General features: G+C 43.0%; 1 protein-coding gene across 1 annotated transcript in view; it reads left to right on the plus strand.

Annotated features, from left to right (window-relative positions):
• Positions 1–19,682, plus strand: part of LOC126194776 (glutamate dehydrogenase, mitochondrial) — a 179,458-nt gene that overhangs the window by 131,025 nt on the left and 28,751 nt on the right. Inside the window, exons 2-5 of the mRNA XM_049933069.1 lie at positions 10,727–10,927; positions 11,180–11,266; positions 11,944–12,131; positions 19,372–19,488. Of these exons, the coding sequence (XP_049789026.1) occupies positions 10,727–10,927; positions 11,180–11,266; positions 11,944–12,131; positions 19,372–19,488 (593 nt within the window). The remainder of the gene's footprint in view (positions 1–10,726; positions 10,928–11,179; positions 11,267–11,943; positions 12,132–19,371; positions 19,489–19,682) is intronic.

The following is a 19,682-nucleotide window of genomic DNA, read 5'->3' on the forward strand; positions in this document are numbered from 1 at the left end:
CATTTTTAGTGAGTTTCATGAGATCGTCCCTTAAGGATTGAAATTCGTTTCATGAGCTTCTCCTTTACACTTTAGCATGGTCTATGCCAAACCGTTGCGATACTAGCAGAGCGTCTATGAATCCGTGGGATGTCTGTCATGCCTATTCTATGAGGACTCCAAGCACTGGAGCAATACTCTAGAATAGGTTGCACTAGCATCTTGTTCGCAGTTTTCTTTACAGATGCGCTGTACTTAACCAGAACCCTTTCCATAACTGTTTCCGGCCTTCCATTCGCCCTCCGTAATACTGATTTTTCGTGATAGTTGTATTTGATATTGCTTCTTTGTATTCTCCATATATACTTACACGGTGTGATGCGATCAACTATTCTAATAGGATACTATAGGGTTCTTCCTTCGTTGAGGTTATTATAGTACATTCTCCGCATTTAAAGACAGTTGTCATCCCATACACTAAGTGGAAAGTTCATCAAAGGCAGTCGTTAATGATGACGCAGAATCGTCAGTGAGCAACCTTGTAATGCTGCTGATCCCATCTGCTAAATCGCTAATGTTTAATAACATTCGAGGTCGCATTACTCTTCCTTGTGGTACACCAGATGTTGCTATTCTTTATGTACAAAAACAGCCGTCCTGTATAATATTTTTTTTAGCATCGTGCTAATCACATACCGGGTGGTTACAATTAAACTAACCGTGTTCAGAGTGCTGCAGTGTGGACTGTATGCATCGAAGGACGATGAAATATCGTAGTTATGTTAGTTAATCGGTGCGTTCGCGGAGTATGCTGAAAAAAAAAGTTCTAATTCCTTTCACTAGGTGAAATATGGCGCTGCAAGCAGGCAGAATGTGTAATGCTTCCTGTTTTGACGTCAGTACGCTGTTAGTCGCTTGGCGACGCGTGTTGATTTATTTTGTGAAGTGACTTTGGGTGTAACAGGTTAAGAGAAAATACCCCTGACGAAACAGTTGCGAAGAGGCCCCATGTCAATAAATGGGCTAAAGAATGTGATAACGAAATTATAAGATAAAAGTTAATTAGATGGTGCAGAAGGGAAAGGGAGGCAGCCCGCCCCTATGTTGCTGTAGCAATAGCCGACCATGGAGCACATGACTCAAATCCTGCAGCCTGTGCTCCAGCTATGCCACAGGAATTCTCGCGCCCCTGGTCAACAGTTTGTAAGATTTTACAGCGCATTTTAGACTGGTATCCCTGCAAGATTCAGAATGTGGACCAAATGAAGCCCCAAGATAGGCTTAGACACCGCGACTTTGCCCTTTTTTGGCACACGTTGAAATGGGTGAACATTCTTTTAATGAACGAGGCACATTTTACTGTGCACGATGTTGTGATTGCTCAGAACTGTCACATGTGCAGGAACATTCACTGCACTCAGCTTATGTGACTATGTGATGTGGTTTCACAAGCTCCTCCATTCTCGGTCTGTTTGTCATCCACGAGATGATACCTCGTGGGTCTGTTAGGTGAACAGTGACACCTGCAACACGTGATTTCAGGTTTTCGAGAACGCAACTTCGCCTACACCATTATTTTTTCGCGACACCACACGTCGCTTGCCAGGTGAAAGAATTGCTTCTAGAAACCTTCGGTAACGACTGCATCATCTCCGAGCAATATCAAGATGTTTGGCGTTCCAAATCCCCCCGACCTAAATCCATGTGATTTCTGGTTGTGGGGATATCTGAGAGACCGTGTCTGCCGGGGATGTATCCGGTCTCTTCGAGATATGGAGCATACGACGACGTACCGCTCTGATTACATCGGATGTGCTGCGAGCGACTGTCGATCATGCTATGTTACGGATGTAGCATATTGAGTCGGGAGACCATGTTGAACACATCTTGCAGCTTGTGACGATATGGAGTAAATGTGTGAGAACCACCGCCCATCATGTGTTTGATCGTTCTTCCTTTTCCTGCACGCACGTCAGCTTCGGACTGCTTCGATCGTCAAATTTTCACCTGACAGAAAGTGGAACTGTTTTTGTTTTCAGCATGCTCCATGAGGGCACCAACTAATGAGTATATCTACCAAGTTTCAGCGTCCTGCAAAGTATGCAGCCCGCACTGTGCAGCTCTCTGAACACCGTCAGTTTAAGTATAACCACGCAGTATTTGCGAAGATACTTCCTATAGTCGTATGTAGTCAAAGATACGGTACAGTGCCGAAATCCTTTCGGAAATTTAGGAAGAAGGAAACTATCTATTCACCTACATATGTTGTTTCCAAGATGTGTTTGAACAGATCCGCGCTGATCTCCTTCGAGAAAAGCTTGTTTCCCTTCTTGTTGTTTGACCTACGAATATAGTTGGTGGTCCAGCAACTGATATTGGTCTGTAATTGTGTGCATCCGATCTTCTACTCTTCTTTGCAAAAACAGGGATGACATTCGCGCTTTTCTAGTCACAGGGGCCTTTGCGATGCGCAAGAGATTCTCATTAAATGTGAGCTAGGAAAGGAGCCAATTCCGCAGCGCCTTCGGTGTAAATCTGAGCGGAATTCCGGCAGGACCTGGCGCCTTGTTCGCTTCGGAAGCATACGTGTTGGCGCAGCCAGCAGCAGTTATCGCACGAGCGCGCGTGGTACGCGGAACTCTTGTCGCGTGAGATAACAGGTGACGGAGGTGTCACGCGCTGCCTCGGTAACCAGCCCGGCAAGCCCGTTTGACACTTGTCCGGCAACCGTGTATACGGCCGTAGTAGGGAGAGCAATTTGCAGGCTTCCACAAGACAGCCGTGGAGCTAGCGGGCACCCCACTGCACTGGACGACTGATTCGCCGTTAATTGGGCATTTGTAGACATTGGCGCCTTCACATGCCTCAAATACGGCTCGGCACTCTTCGAGGCAATAACAGAGTGTACATTAGTTAACTGGTTCTAAGGTTATTTTATTTCTTTTTGTTTCGGTACCTTATTCTCATGGCTCGGGAAATCGACATTGAGCGTTTAGTTTCCGTGGTGCACAAACGCCAGTTTCGTGGAACAAATCTGGACAGTTACGAGGACAGTATTCTCGCAAGAGAATATGTGGATCGATGTATTCAAGGAACTGAATGGATCATTTCGAAACATAAACAAGGTATAATATCAGTACCTTTAGCAAGTTGTTAATATACTCAATGATATTTTATTGTGCTATTTACAAAAGTGTGGTCAGCTGAGTGAAGTAGCAACAACCTTCCAAAAAATTAATTTTAGAGACCGGTATGCCGTTTAGGCAACTGCCGGACAAGTGTAAAATGGGCCGAAAGGCGCAATGCACACATAAGTGAAGGGGTAGCGGACAGGAGTTAGGAGCACATTGGAATCGCAGTGCCAGGACACGTGAGATAGTTGTGCTACAGTACAGTGGCAAACATGCCGTCCAGAGCAGACCCGCAGTGCGATGCATTCCATATTTTGGACCATGTAGATGTTTAGCAGCGTAGAAGATACTGGATGCTTCTTGGAAAGGAAGAAGAAATTTAGCATATTAAACCTTTATTCCTACCGTTTTCAGAATACATGCATTGTGTCTGAAAGATGTTCTGTACGGTGTTACACAAAATGAAGGACATCATTTGGAGAACGTAAACGAACTGCTGCCAATGAGATGAAATATCCAACCGTTTATACACATAGTGGAAGATGTTCAACTGTATTGGTGGTTTGGACGATAAAGACTCGAAAGTAATGTACGTTCGATATGACTTAGCGAGAAATACATAAATTTTTTTTAGGTATGTTGTCAGCATTTGCGGATTAAAATAGTATGGAGATAGATGAATATGGACTCCCCATTCGTAGACGAGCATCTCATAGCACTGGTAAGCGACAAGCTTCGCAACAAACCCCTGAGTTTACTTTAATGATGGCCATTACCAGGTATAAGTTTCCTTTCTGTTTCGTGACAGACGATGTGTCCCTCTTCATGCAGGTGTAATGAAAACAGTATGTGGAATCTGTTCATTAATGAGCTAAGAACATGCAGCAGCAAGTTTACATCTACATCTACAGTTATACTCCGCAAACCACCCAACGGTGTGTGGCGGAGGGCACTTTACGTGCCACTGTCATTACCTCCCATTCCTGTTCCAGTCGCGTATGGTTCGCGGGAAGAACGACTGTCTGAAAGCCTCCGTGCGCGCTCTAATCTCTCTAATTTTACATTCGTGATCTCCTCGAGAGGTATAAGTAGGGGGAATCAATATATTCGATACCTCATCCAGAAACGCACCCTCTCGAAACCTGGCGAGCAAGCTACACCGCGATGCAGAGCGCCTCTCTTACAGAGTCTGCCACTTGAGTTTGCTAAACATCTCCGTAACGCTATCACGGTTACCAAATACCCCTGTGACGAAACGCGCCGCTCTTCTTTGGATCTTCTCTATCTCCTCCGTCAACCCGATCTGGTACGGATCTCACACTAATTAGCAATACTCAAGTATAGGTCGAACGTGTGTTTTGTAAGCTACCTCCTTTGTTGATGGACTACATTTTCTAAGCACTCTCCCAATGAATCTCAACCTGGTACCCATCTTACCAACAATTAATTTTACACTCCTGAAAATGGAAATAAGAACACATTGACACCGGTGTGTCAGACCCACCATACTTGCTCCGGACACTGCGAGAGGGCTGTACAAGCAATGATCACACGCACGGCACAGCGGACACACCAGGAACCGCGGTGTTGGCCGTCGAATGGCGCTAGCTGCGCAGCATTTGTGCACCGCCGCCGTCAGTGTCAGCCAGTTTGCCGTGGCATACGGAGCTCCATCGCAGTCTTTAACACTGGTAGCATGCCGCGACAGCGTGGACGTGAACCGTATGTGCAGTTGACGGACTTTGAGCGAGGGCGTATAGTGGGCATGCGGGAGACCGGGTGGACGTACCGCCGAATTGCTCAACACGTGGGGCGTGAGGTCTCCACAGTACATCGATGTTGTCGCCAGTGGTCGGCGGAAGGTGCACGTGCCCGTCGACCTGGGACCGGACCGCAGCGACGCAAGGATGCACGCCAAGACCGTAGGATCCTACGCAGTGCCGTAGGGGACCGCACCGCCACTTCCCAGCAAATTAGGGACACTGTTGCTCCTGGGGTATCGGCGAGGACCATTCGCAACCGTCTCCATGAAGCTGGGCTACGGTCCCGCACACCGTTAGGCCGTTTTCCGCTCACGCCCCAACATCGTGCAGCCCGCCTCCAGTGGTGTCGCGACAGGCGTGAATGGAGGGACGAATGGAGACGTGTCGTCTTCAGCGATGAGAGTCGCTTCTGCCTTGGTGCCAATGATGGTCGTATGCGTGTTTGGCGCCGTGCAGGTGAGCGCCACAATCAGGACTGCATACGACCGAGGCACACAGGGCCAACACCCGGCATCATGGTGTGGGGAGCGATCTCCTACACTGGCCGTACACCACTGGTGATCGTCGAGGGCACACTGAATAGTGCACGGTACATCCAAACCGTCATCGAACCCATCGTTCTACCATTCCTAGACCGGCAAGGGAACTTGCTGTTCCAACAGGACAATGCACGTCCGCATGTATCCCGTGCCACCCAACGTGCTCTAGAAGGTGTAAGTCAACTACCCTGGCCAGCAAGATCTCCGGATCTGTCCCCCATTGAGCATGTTTGGGACTGGATGAAGCGTCGTCTCACGCGGTCTGCACGTCCAGCACGAACGCTGGTCCAACTGAGGCGCCAGGTGGAAATGGCATGGCAAGCCGTTCCACAGGACTACATCCAGCATCTCTACGATCGTCTCCATGGGAGAATAGCAGCCTGCATTGCTGCGAAAGGTGGATATACACTGTACTAGTGCCGACATTGTGCATGCTCTGTTGCCTGTGTCTATGTGCCTGTGGTTCTGTCAGTGTGATCATGTGATGTATCTGACCCCAGGAATGTGTCAATAAAGTTTCCCCTTCCTGGGACAATGAATGCACGGTGTTCTTATTTCAATTTCCAGGAGTGTATATGATCATTCCACTTCAAATCGTTCCGCACGCATACTCCCAGATATTTTACAGAAGTAACTGCAACCAGTGTTTGTTCCGCTATCATATAATCGTACAATAAAGGATCCTTCTTTCTATGTATTCGCAATACATTACATTTGTCTATGTTAAGGGACAGTTGCCACTCCCTGCACCAAGTGCCTATCCGCTGCAGATCTTCTTGCATTTCGCTACAATTTTCTAATGCTGCAACTTCTCTGTATACTACAGCATCATCCGCGAAAAGCCGCATGGAACTTCCGACACTATCTACTAGGTCATTTATATATATTGTGAAAAGCAATGGTCCCATAACACTCCCCTGTGGCACGCCAGAGGTTACTTTAACGTCTGTAGACGTCTCTCCATTGATAACAACATGCTGTGTTCTGTTTGCTAAAAACTCTTCAATCCAGCCACACAGCTGGTCTGATATTCCGTAGGCTCTTACTTTATCAGGCGACAGTGCGGAACTGTATCGAACGCCTTCCGGAAGTAAAGAAAAATAGCATCTACCTGGGAGCCTGTATCTAATATTTTCTGGGTCTCATGAACAAATAAAGCGAGTTGGGTCTCACACGATCGCTGTTTCCGGAATCCATGTTGATTCCTACATAGTAGATTCTGGGTTTCCAAAAACGACATGATACTCGAGCAAAAAACATGTTCTAAAATTCTACAACAGATCGACCTCAGAGATATAGGTCTATAGTTTTGCGCGTCTGCTCGACGACCCTTCTTGAAGACTGGGACTACCTGTGCTCTTTTCCAATCATTTGGAACCCTCCGTTCCTCTAGAGACTTACGGTACACGGCTGTTAGAAGGGGGGCAAGTTCTTTCGCGTACTCTGTGTAGAATCGAATTGGTATCCCGTCAGGTCCAGTGGACTTTCCTCTGTTGAGTGCTTCCAGTTGCTTTTCTATTCCTTGGACACTTATTTCGATGTCAGCCATTTTTTCGTTTGTGCGAGGATTTAGAGAAGGAACTGCAGTGCGGTCTTCCTCTGTGAAACAGCTTTGGAGAAAGGTGTTCAGTATTTCAGCTTTACGCGTGTCATCCTCTGTTTCAATGCCATCATCATCATCCCGCAGAGTCTCGATATGCTGTTTCGAGCCACTTACTGATTTAACGTAAGACCAGAACTTGCTAGGATTTTCTGTCAAGTCGGTACATAGAATTTTACTTTCGAATTCACTGAACGCTTCACGCATAGCCCTCCTTACGCTAACTTTGATATCGTTTAGCTTCTGTTTGTCTGAGAGGTTTTGGCTGCGTTTAAATTTAGAGTGAAGCTCTCTTTGCTTTCGCAGTAGTTTCCTAACTTTGTTGTTGTACCACGGTGGGTTTTTCCCGTCCCTCACAGTTTTACTCGGCACGTACCTGTCTAAAACGCATTTTACGATTGCCTTGAACTTTTTCCATAAACACTCAACATTGTCAGTGTCGGAACAGAAATTTTCGTTTTGATCTGTTAGGTAGTCTGAAATCTGCCTTCTATTACTCTTGCTAAACAGATAAACGTTCCTCTCTTTTTTTATATTCCTATTAACTTCCATATTCAGGGATGCTGCAACGGCCTTATGATCACTGATTCCCTGTTCTGCACATACAGAGTCGAAAAGTTTGGGTCTGTTTGTTATCAGTAGGTCCAAGATGTTATCTCCACGAGTCGGTTCTCGGTTTAATTGCTCGAGGTAATTTTCGGATAGTGCACTCAGTATAATGTCACTCGATGCTGTGTCCCTACCACCCGTCCTAAACATCTGAGTGTCCCAGTCTATATCTGGTAAATTGAAATCTCCACCTAAGACTATAACATGCTGAGAAAATTTATGTGAAATGTATTCCAAATTTTCTCTCAGTTGTTCTGCCACTAATGCTGCTGAGTCGGGAGGTCGGTAAAAGGATCCAATTATTAACCTAGCTCGGTTGTTGAGTGTAACCTCCACCCATAATAATTCACAGGAACTATCCACTTCCACTTCACTACAGGATAAACTACTACTAACAGCGACGAACACTCCACCACCGGTTGCATGCAATCTATCCTTTCTAAACACCGTCTGTACCTTTGTAAAAATTTTGGCAGAATTTATCTCTGGCTTCAGCCAGCTTTCTGTACCTATAACGATTTCAGCTTCGGTGCTTTCTATCAGCGCTTGAAGTTCCGGTACTTTACCAACGCAGCTTCGACAGTTGACAATTACAATACTGATTTCTGCTTGGTCCCCGCATGTCCTGACTTTGCCCCGCACCCGTTGTGGCTGTTGCCCTTTCCGTACTTGCCCAAGGCCATCTAACCTAAAAAATCGCCCAGCCCACGCCACACAACCCCTGCTACCCGTGTAGCCGCTTGTTGCGTGTAGTGGACTCCTGACCTATCCAGCACAATGTGCATTTGATATGTTAACATAAACTATTAATACACGGTTGTATTGCAATCCTACAAAACCTCTAACCGCTTAAGGTATTTACATAAACAGAATATTACTGTGATCTGTGATGGGACATCCTCAAGCCTTCAGTGCCACAATGCCATAATAGAAAATCTAACAAATATTTAATTAAAACCTCAATGCCCTCTCAGATATACGAGGGTTGCCCAGAAAGTAATGCACGGTATTTTTTCTCAGCCGAAAACAGTGCTACAAATGCGAAATGTTACATACGTATTATTTGAAGTCTCAGAGTGAGCGCACCAAGTTTGCGTCACTTCTGACAGAGTAGTTGCAGGACAGTTTGAAAATGGCGTCTGTAGGTGATGTACACTGCAAGCAATGTGCCGCTATTGAATTTCTCACTGCAGAGAAAGAAACTATGGGAAATATTCACAAACCCTTGTGCAAAGTCTATGAAGCATCTGCTGTTGACAGAAGTACAGTTAGTCACTGGGCACGGAGGGTGAGGTCACCAAAAGGTGGTTCGATGGAGCTCCACGATTTACAGAGGTCGGGGAGATTGTCCACGGCTGTCACACCTGACATGTTGCAGCGAGCTGATGATGTCATTTTCCACTAAAGGATGCCATTTGTGGAAGGCATTTTGAGGATGATGAGGTTATTCAAACAGTGAAGCACTGGCCCCACAGTCAGGACAAGGATTGGTACTGACAGGGCATATACCTCCTTTTTCGCACTGGAGGAATGCCATAGAACAGGTTGGAGATTATGTGGAAAAAATAGGGTGTGTAGGTAAAACACCATTCTTTCATTGTGTAATTCTCATTATGTTCAATAAACAATTGCTGAAGGAAAAAAAAACCTGTGGTGCATTACTTTCTGGGTAACCCTCATATATTGAAGAATGTCTTTCCACATACTTCCTAAAATCCTCTCCTATTTAGTTTCAGAATGGCTATTGCATTCACTAAACACTCACATGTAGAACATTATGCTTGCACAGTGTTCCTAGTTATTGTTTAGCTGCTTCACTTAGACATGCACTGTAGTAGGGTTTTTCCGATGAGAATTTATTTTACCAGATAAATTTTGTTCCGTGCTTTCAGTTAGGTCTGAAACTTAAAAGCAACCTCAGATGGTAACCCCAGAATCCATCAAATTATTTGGCACTGCATTTGATGAGACGATGAAAGCAGCAGCATGCTACTTGGACACCTCTGCCATGTGTTGCTTTGGAGTGGCACCTGTGGTTGAAAATGAGAGCAGTGCAGATGATGAAGGGACGTGTCACAACATTAACACGTTTGTGACTGAAAATAGAGCCATGTTGACTCCGCTGCGTGTTTGTACCATGCCTATTCTGCATTCATTGGGCCTTATATTTGAGTTCTTCAAATATACTGGTGTGCAAAACTTCAGCATGATGTCACTTGCCAAGTAACAAAGCTTGACGAAAGTTGGACCATACTAAGAAAGAACTACTAAATTGTAGTACAGATAGGTAACTGAAAAAAGAAATACACAGTTAGATGGGCATAAATGACACTTGTATTCAAAGACAATAATTACATTTAACTCAACGCTTTTTATGATGGCCTCCTGGGCATTAGAAAACACAAGACATGCTTCTTAGTAGGGAACACAGCTGCACTAGTCAGTGAAATATTTGACTAATTCCAGTCCTAGTTTCTAGCCATTCCTGGTTGATCGTAAGATGAAGCACGTGAAAGATTTACAATATAAGTGCAAAACAATATAAAGCTATTTATCTTGTGGCAGTAACTTTATTTTGTAACCACAATACATTCCAACTGTTTGCTTCGTGATCTTAAGACAGACGTGGTTTGTTTTTACATGTCTATTCCAGCTGGATGCAGCCAAGCATGCACTTTAGGTTTCTTCCTGCACGAAACAGTTACTTTATTCATAAATGGCACTAAAGTTTCAGCAAAAAGATACCCAAAGTAGTTTTTACATTTCAAAATATGAGTGTTTAGCTGATAAATTTTTAAGATCTGTTTTAAAATACGGTTGAACTTGACACAGTTATCAACTGTTGCAGTGCATCTAGGATATTTTGTTTAGCTACTTGGAAACAATTTTCAGATTTGCAAGACTTTTAGTTGTGACACATTCTTTCTCTTTCCGTAGTGAGGTCTGTGGCAGTTTCTTTGAACTCCTGAGCAATATTTCAGGAACTATTCATTCTGCAAATGTTTGTAGCTCACATGTCGATAGTATTAATACACTCCATAATGATTACAGCAATAGCTCTTTTAACATAACAATGATTTCATAATTTTTGTTTGTTTGTTTCAGGTATTAGGTTCTCAGAGGATGTTACGCGAGATGAAGTAAAGGCCTTGTCGGCTCTGATGACATTCAAATGTGCCTGTGTGGACGTTCCATTTGGTGGTGGGAAGGCAGGGCTGAAACTGAATCCTCAGAAGTACAGTGAACATGAACTAGAAAAAATTACAAGAAGATTCACCCTTGAGCTGGCAAAGAAAGGGTTCATTGGTATGTTCATAATTAACTAACTCTGGAAAAATTTCTCATATCTGTAATTTTGTGTAATATTTGTATTTTTGTCTTGAATATTTTGTGCTGCTGTTGTTTTTGACAAGTTTATTAAAAGGCCATGCAGACAAACACATTATTTTAAAAGGCACTTGCAACCTTAAGTTTGATTTATAGGTGTTTGTAAATCTGTTATCTGACATTGTTGTTAAACTCTTATGGGTATATGTAACTAAATTACCTGTATTTCAGGGCCTGGTGTTGATGTGCCTGCTCCAGACATGGGTACAGGAGAACGAGAGATGTCTTGGATTGCCGATACGTATGCCAAAACTATTGGTAACTTCAGTTTCACACTATGGCAATAGTTTCGTACTATTAATTATAATCACTTCAAGCAACTGCTGGACTCGTTCTTGAATTAACTTTACAGCTAACATATCCATACACTCTGCCTCACAGGATGCCAATGTTGATAGGGCACTAAACTCTAACTTTTGTTTTTGTTTTCAAAATTGTAAATTGTAATAAGCTGTATCACTTGTGATATCTTAAATCTGTTGTATTTCAATTACAGATGCTGTGTTGTAGATTTATAGACGTTATTGTCATGTGACCAATATGTTTTAAGTACTGCTGTAGTTTCTAAATTACCTCACTACAATCATTCCAGAACAAATTATAAGAAAAAGCTGTTTTGCTAACTTTAATGAAAGAATGTTATGCCTTCAATATAACAGGAATATAACAGGAATATACAGATGGCAGTACATGCAGCAAACAGTCTCAATATGACCTCATTCCACATTGCAATGCCACAAACAAATTTTCTATGGACACTTACATGTATTCTTGGAAACTGCTGGGTAATTGTTGTTAAACTGTATTGCAGTTGTCCAGGCTCAAAAGATAGACATTAGAAGAAAAACTTCCCAAGCAATAAAGGCAAAATTATTGGTGAAAATTTGCAGTGAACTACATTTAAAAAGAATAGTAAAATGACTTCCTTATTGCAGGTCACTTGGATATCAATGCTCATGCTTGTGTTACTGGAAAGCCAATAAATCAAGGAGGAATTCACGGAAGAATTTCTGCGACTGGGAGAGGAGTTTTTCATGGTCTGGAAAACTTCATAATGGAGGCAAACTACATGAGCATGATTGGCACAACACCAGGCTGGGGTGGAAAGACGTTCATTGTGCAGGTAAGTGGTGCCGAGTGTCAGGTTTCTAGAATATTGGTTTAAATTTGACAGCTTCTTGCATTTATGTTGTGAGAAGTCAGAAATCTGATAATTTGTTCCTCTATAGAAAAGTATTGTACATGGTTCTCTACACTGGTTGCTGTACCCCAAAGATTTAAAAGTGCATACATTGGTGTGCTATAATATCAGTAACTTCAAACATTTTTTTTTTTTTTTTTTTTGTTAATTTTCCACTATATATCGATTACCTCATACTGACCAAAGAGTGTGGAATGAGTTCATCATGGCAAACAGAGCATGTATGTCAGCATCCATCACAGTGAAATTACTGTATCAGAACATCCTGTTCTTTGATAACCAAACATCCTGTGGGATGCAATGACCTCATTTCAGACTTCCACTCTCACAAGAATTGTGTCAAATCAAAAACAGTAATATCATTTTGTTAGTCCAGGACGAGAATTACATGAAGTTGAGGCATTTAATCTGGAATGAATATTACAGATTTAATGAGAAAAAAGAATTGTTCCTCCTTACAGTTGTCAAGGCGCATCATTATAGTCAGTGAAAATGTTTATAGTCGTAATTCTTGAGGCCTCCCACCTTACCACTAAAAGCAGTGCAGTGGACAAACTTTCAGCATTGCACAAAACAATGACTGCCTGCCAGCCTATGGCTGCCAAGGACAGCACGCCGTCGTGGAGCACACTGCCTGTGATGAGCACTGCCAACAGATGAGAGGCAGAGGGAGGCCTTGTTCTACTGCCAGGCCTCACACCAGGGGCAAAATCAACAACTGAGATGATGGAGGTGGAGCAAGGTCTTGAAAGTGCCCAGCTGATGTAAACGCGACCAGTACCAGCGCAAAGCACACTGCCACAGGCACTGTCACCAAAGTTCCCAGACTCCACAAACAACAAAAGGCCTCAAGGGAAGGGACCAGGCCCCCACAGATGCCTGACGATGATGATTTTATGAAGTCGAAATGCAAGCACACTGCCAGGGTTTTGACACTTGCCGCAGCTTACGTCCGTTCCGTCAACCGATTCACCAACCTTACCGTAGAAGGTGAGGGGACCAAGGAGAATCAACATTACATGATGATGCCACCACCAGTCATCATCCAGTGGACAGGTACCTTCAGAATTTTAGAGCAGAAGATAAAGTTGTTTTGGAAGGATAACTTCACAACTCTCATGGCAGGATGCAATCTATACGAAGCTGGGACATACTCGATCGAAGACTACAAAGAGATCACAGACCTCTTGTAAAAGGAGGGCTGGCACTACATCAACTACTACTCGGAGCTAGTGAAGACACTGAAGATCATCTTCTGGAAGCTCCGCTTTAGAATGGACCCTGGTAGAAATGGACTACAACATTCATGCTCCATTGCACATGAAGTCATCCAGGGACAGCTCGTGACACACCACTTTTTGTGTTTAAACTGGCTGACAGCATGGGAAACAGGAAGACTTAACTAGGTGGAGCCAGTGGGTAGTGTTGAAGTTACACAAAAAATATTTGCAGAAGAGGAGACCCAGTGCAGTGCTTAAATTGCCAGGGCCTTGACCACATTTGGTATTGCCAGATGCCCCCACACTGTGTGTAGTATATGGTTGAGCCTGTCATCTGGGAGTAAACCCAGCTGAGATGATCACCCGTATACTGTGTACCTGTATACTGGATCCTGAAGACAGACCCACCACAATGCTGCAACTGCCAGGAGAAGTACAAGGTGAACTACCAGGGCTGCATTGCCTTCAAGCATGCAGCCGCAAACTAGAGATGACTGGCCCCATCCAAGCCAGTACAGCAGGGAAGGAGCTACACTGCAGCAACAGTAATGAGAGAAACACCAGCTAGGCCAGGCCACGAATGCCCAGTTGCCCCCACAAACATCCAGGGCATGGACATCAAATGGAGCATATGTTTGCCATGGCAGACACAATTGGGAGTGGACCACAGATGGAGGAGCCAGCCCAGCCAGGATGGGCCAAAGGCTTGGAAATTGTGGTGTAGTGACCACCACACATTGCTGCCCCTCCACAGACTGCTGATGGATTAGCAGGTGGCACGTCGCCAGGAGAAACCAGCTGTGACAACCAAAGCTGCGGAGCTCAGGACAATGCTAAGAGTTCCAACAACAGCTCGTCATGCAGCTGATCATAGCTGCAGCTCAGGCAGCCACCCGGGTCAATATCACACTAGCATCTGCAACACCTAGACATGGCTAATACACCACTCATGGGCCTGACTGTTTGTGTTCCTATGCTGTTTGTGTTCCACATGCAAACAGCAAGTTTTGGGAATTGCTGCACGACGAGACCGTGGACGGCAGCTTCACCACCGAAACCTTAGTCAAACCTGGAATCAACATACGGACACCAAACTTATGTTGTCGCATAGACAGGGAAATGGCAGGCAGTGAAATAGCGACAGAAGTGCAAACATCGTTGTGCCAGCACCGAGTACAGCTTCCTGAGTTGTCTCCACTGGAAGCAACAGCTGTCACCATCTGCGTCTTAGCGGCCCAAGAGATCTCTATTACAATGTAGCATCAGCTGAAACATCTCCTGCAAGCCAGGGACTTAAACATGTTGCTGTCTGTGTATAGAAACCTATTTATTGGCAGCGAATTCAGTGCCAAATATCTGGAATGACACGATAGTGCTGGGTCCATATGACCCAATGAACTACCCACATCACAGCCTCCATGATGTCTTGGACACGCAATTATCAAAGTGGTTGCATACAATGTTGTCATGACCACACGTGTACCCTGTCGTTGATGAAGAACACATCTGCCTGGTAGAGGACAGGCTACTGGTTTCATGAACAGCAGGAATGAAGCAGATGTCATAGAAGACATCACAGAACAACAAATGCAGTACCAACTACCACACCTCCAACTTAGGACAGCAGGGGGTAGTAACGTGACAACATACTGAGGCAGGTGCTGCCCCAAGTGGTAAAGAAGTTTACAAACATCTTTCAACTCCATCATTAGGACCTACAACTAACCATGAAGTTTCCTTCATAAGAATAATAAATTGACTGACTAGGAGACAGGTAATGCTTTCTGCTGATATCCATGCAGTGGAATATCCCTGCTCAGTGTTCAGGAAAATTGTAGTAAGGGTGCTACTTAATTATTCTCACATATTCCAGATACTGGATGACACAATGGACAGTACAACATACAGTAGCCTTAAGAAGGAAGCAATGGATCGCAGAAAATGGAGAGGCAAAGGACCTGCTAATATAGCAGATAACTGATGATGATGATGATGATGATGATTCCACATTAAATTCTGAAAGAATCATGTTACTGTGGATGTGATTAAGTTTTTTCAGTAGTATAGAGGTGACGGCGATGAGTTGAGATGCAGTGCAAGGCCTGTGTTATAAGTGCTTTATCAAGTAGTTGTCAGATGATGTCATGCAGTTGTAGGTAATGAAGGTTACTGTGGTCCATATTAAACTAACAGCTTGCAGTCTACTTAAACATGTTGAAGCACATAAAGTGCAAGGCTATAACCGCCAAATAAGAAATTCGCTTAAAAGGCAGGCTGAAATAACTAATTTTACACCAACAGTGTGGAAAACTGCCTACAGTGTAGTGGTATGGTTCCAAATAGCTTCACAGAATTTGTAAATTTTATGCCAGGTTTTTGTCTTGTCGTACCAGAAACATCTCTGTTGGGTGTTAATTGCTTCAGTTATTTAAATTTGTAATCTTAGTAGATAGCATATACAGAAATTGAGAGAATCGACAAGTTTAATTGAAAGTTATTTGTGTACTGTTCTATTGCACCAGACACAATGCAGCCCCACTGTGAATACTGTTCTAGGGTGTAGGACAAGATAGTTGCAAGTAACCACCTTGACTGCTGTCACATGATTAGAAGCTTGTTTTAACATAGGCATTTGGTGACAAAATAATTAAGTTGAACTGTGTGATACTTCAACCCCCAAAACAATTTAGAATGATCCAGAATGAACAAATATTCATACTGTCACTTGGTGGTGGTGGTGGTGGTGGTGGTGGTGGTGAAGTGATAACACAGGAAAATAAAACAAAACATTTAATATTCAAAAGTGAATTTTAGTTCAAACTTACTTCCTTAAAAAAAAAAAAAAAAAAAAAAAAATAGTGAAAGTGGCCAATCGTGGAACCAAACTACACAAAAATGTATCGGGGTCACATTTAGGTTCTTCAAGAGTATTCTATCCCAGTCAAACCAACAGTCCCACCTTTCTCTACTCTGTAGGTGGTCCATTCTTTCTATCAACCTCACAGCAGTCGCAAGCCAATCACTTTAGTTTTTTTTATTGTTTGTTGCTACCTTCCAGCGACAAAACTGGGTCATCCACAGACAACTTGTATTTCAAGCTGCTGTGAATGGGTATATTGGAAAGGCTACCGAGAGACATGAACCAGAGATACTGTACCAAGAGACATGAACCAGAAGTGCTGAAGGTCCTCAAGTATTACCCTCTCCTGTGGATACTGCCTCCTCTACAGAGAACAAAAGATCCATTACCACACATTTACTTGACAGAGTACTGTGTCAGTGGTAGGTCCAGGGGCTCCATACCTCAACACACCATTCCTCCTAACAAGTTCAGGGTGCTGTACCTTGTTGAAACTGAGCCAGTCATACCTTTCCTTCACTGTCAAGTCAAATGTAGCAAGGGATGAGAAGGCTCACCTTTTGCACTCATTGTGCATGCCTATAGGCCAAATTAAACACGTTGAAGAAGCTGTTCCGGCAGCCATTGAGGGAAATGTTGCCAACCAATGCAGATTGTGGTACTTCTTGAAACAAGCTATGCTCAATGTTAATTGGATCATTCCATGATTGGGGGAGAAGGTTGAGTAGACCAGCCTTGCCTATGGAATTCCCCAAAGCTCATTGCCTGTACCTATGTTCCCAGAAATGATCATGGCATCTTGGTTCTAATTAGGGTGGAAGGCTCGAACCAGATACTTTGAAAGTTCTGTGAAAAACTAAGCTGAGACTTCCTGGACTTGAGCCACAGGGTTAACTGTAATGTCCCCTTAGTGTGTCAGGTGTGAACTACATATTGAAGATGGCTATTCAGTCCATAGAATGATAAAATTTGGAGACAATGAAGAACTATCATGAGAATCAAGAAAGGGTAGTCATTGCTGAACATATTAAAATCCTAGTAGTTAACTGCTGAAACTTTCACAGTACTGTGCCAGAGTTTGAAGGGCTGTTAAAAAGCAGTGAAGCTCACAAAATACTGAGTACAGCAGTGAGATTTTTGCGGAAAACCTAATTACAGTAAAGCTCCGAATTAACAAACCCATTTCTAAGGAAATCCTACTTTTAACTAGTACAGGGTGGGGCAAATAAAAATGGCCCAGATGAGTGGATACGATTGAATGTGAATTTATGCATATAACCACACCGTGATGTGCATACCACACGTAAGCCCACCTCGTGATCCACACTGGTTCAGACTGCAGTGCAGGCTGTGTCAATGTCAGTGGAGCAGTGCAACGGAAACAATAGTATTCAAAGTGGAGCCATGGGTGGTCATTGCTGAAAGTTACGTGAAACAGTGTGGTCGGTTGTTTGATGAGAAGACACTGAAAAACAGTTGCAACAACTAAAATTGAAAAAACACCCAAGGTCCAACTGTAAAATATTGTAGTTTGCTCAAACGAAAAACTGTGCTCATCAGTTGGGAGAAAGCACATGTCACACATGTCTATTAGGAAGGGTAACAGAAGTGATCCACAAAATTCCCACCCAATATCCTTCACTTCCATCTGTTAAAGAATCTCGGAACACACAAGCTCAAATGTAATGAGGTATCTCGAACAAAATTACCCCCATGCCAACCATCATAGATTCTGAAAAGATTGGTTGTGTGTGAAACCCTACTGGAGCTTCTTTCACATTACATCCTGAAATCCATGGTTGAAAACAGTCGTGAAGATGCAATATTTCTTGACTTTCGTAAAGCATTTGACTAAGTACTACATTTGCACTGGTCATCGAAACTATGATGGTGTGAGATAACATCTGAAATTTAACTGCAGTGAGGATTTCTTGGTATAATGCAGCATGTTACCTTGTCTGGAGAGTCAGCAACAGAAATAGAAGCCCTAGGGAAGTGAGCTGGGAATCTAGCTGTGCATATTGTATATTAATGGCCTTGCAGACAATATTAATAGTAACCTCGGATTTTACAGATGATACAGTTATCCATAATGAAGTAATACCACCTTGGAAAAGCTCCACAACTGTGCTATCACATCTTATCAGGGTGTCAAAGTGGTGCAGATATTGGAAACTTTAAATGTTGAAAAATGTGAAAAAGGGCACTTCACAAAATGCAAAAAGTAGCACACTTTGACTGCAGTAACAGTGAGTAACAATTGGGATCAGTAAATGGATAAAAGTAATTGGGTGTAACAGTTTGGCGAAATATGAAATAGATTGATCACATAGGCTCAGATGTAATAAACCAGGTAACAGACTTTGCATCATTGGTAGTTTACTAGAGGAATGCAGTCAGTCTACAAAGTAGATAGCGTACAAAACACACTCGCATGACCCATCCTAGAATATTGTAAAAGGATATGGGACCTCTGTGAAAAAGGAATAACAGTAGATTTTGAATGAACAAAAGGACACACAAGGAAAAAGGTCGTAAGTTTATTTGACCCACGAGAGAGCATCACAGAGGTGCTGCGAAAAACTGCACTGGCAGATGATGGAAGATACATGCCAGCTATCCTATTAAAACTTACTTTAAGTTTCAAGAACCTGCTCTAAGAGAGGGATTTAAAACATACAGCTCCCTAAGTGTGAGTATTGCTTCCATAAGAATTTTGAAGACAAGATTAATTACAGCATGCATATAAGTGTGTGAGCAGTCATTCACATTGGTGTGTGAGCAGTCGTTATTTACACACAGCATATGCGAATGGAATAAGATAAAACCTTAACATAGGGTAAAATGGAAAGTACGTGCAATGATTTGCAGATTATAGATTTAAATGTAAATTTATACCGGTCACTATGATATTTCATTATGGTAGCCTTATTTTCATTTGATAGCAACTTTATCACCAGTGAATCTTTTGACATAAGAGTATCTGCCACAACTTACCGTATCAATACAGTAATTGCTGTATCCATATTATGTATTCTTTTTTTATGAAGAGTTTCAAAAATTAAAAATGTTTTTCTTTCAGGGATTTGGTAATGTTGGTCTTCACACTATGAGATATCTGCACCGTGCAGGTGCCGTGTGCATAGGAATAATTGAAAGAGATGGCTCGATCTACAATCCGGAAGGAATTGACCCAAAGGTAAGAAAGGGAAATTGTATTTCTTATTTTGTTAGGAAAAATGATGTAAACAAGTATTGAACCAGCCAGTAGAAAGAAAGTAGTAAATAAACATGAATAATGTGCAGTGAATTTCTTAGAACACAATATATCTTATAGCAAGCAATACATGATGGTAAAATAATAAAACACAGAAAAGTATTACAGTATACCTG

The sequence above is a fragment of the Schistocerca nitens genome, chromosome 7 (genome assembly GCF_023898315.1).
Source record: "Schistocerca nitens isolate TAMUIC-IGC-003100 chromosome 7, iqSchNite1.1, whole genome shotgun sequence".
Taxonomy (NCBI): domain Eukaryota; kingdom Metazoa; phylum Arthropoda; class Insecta; order Orthoptera; family Acrididae; genus Schistocerca; species Schistocerca nitens.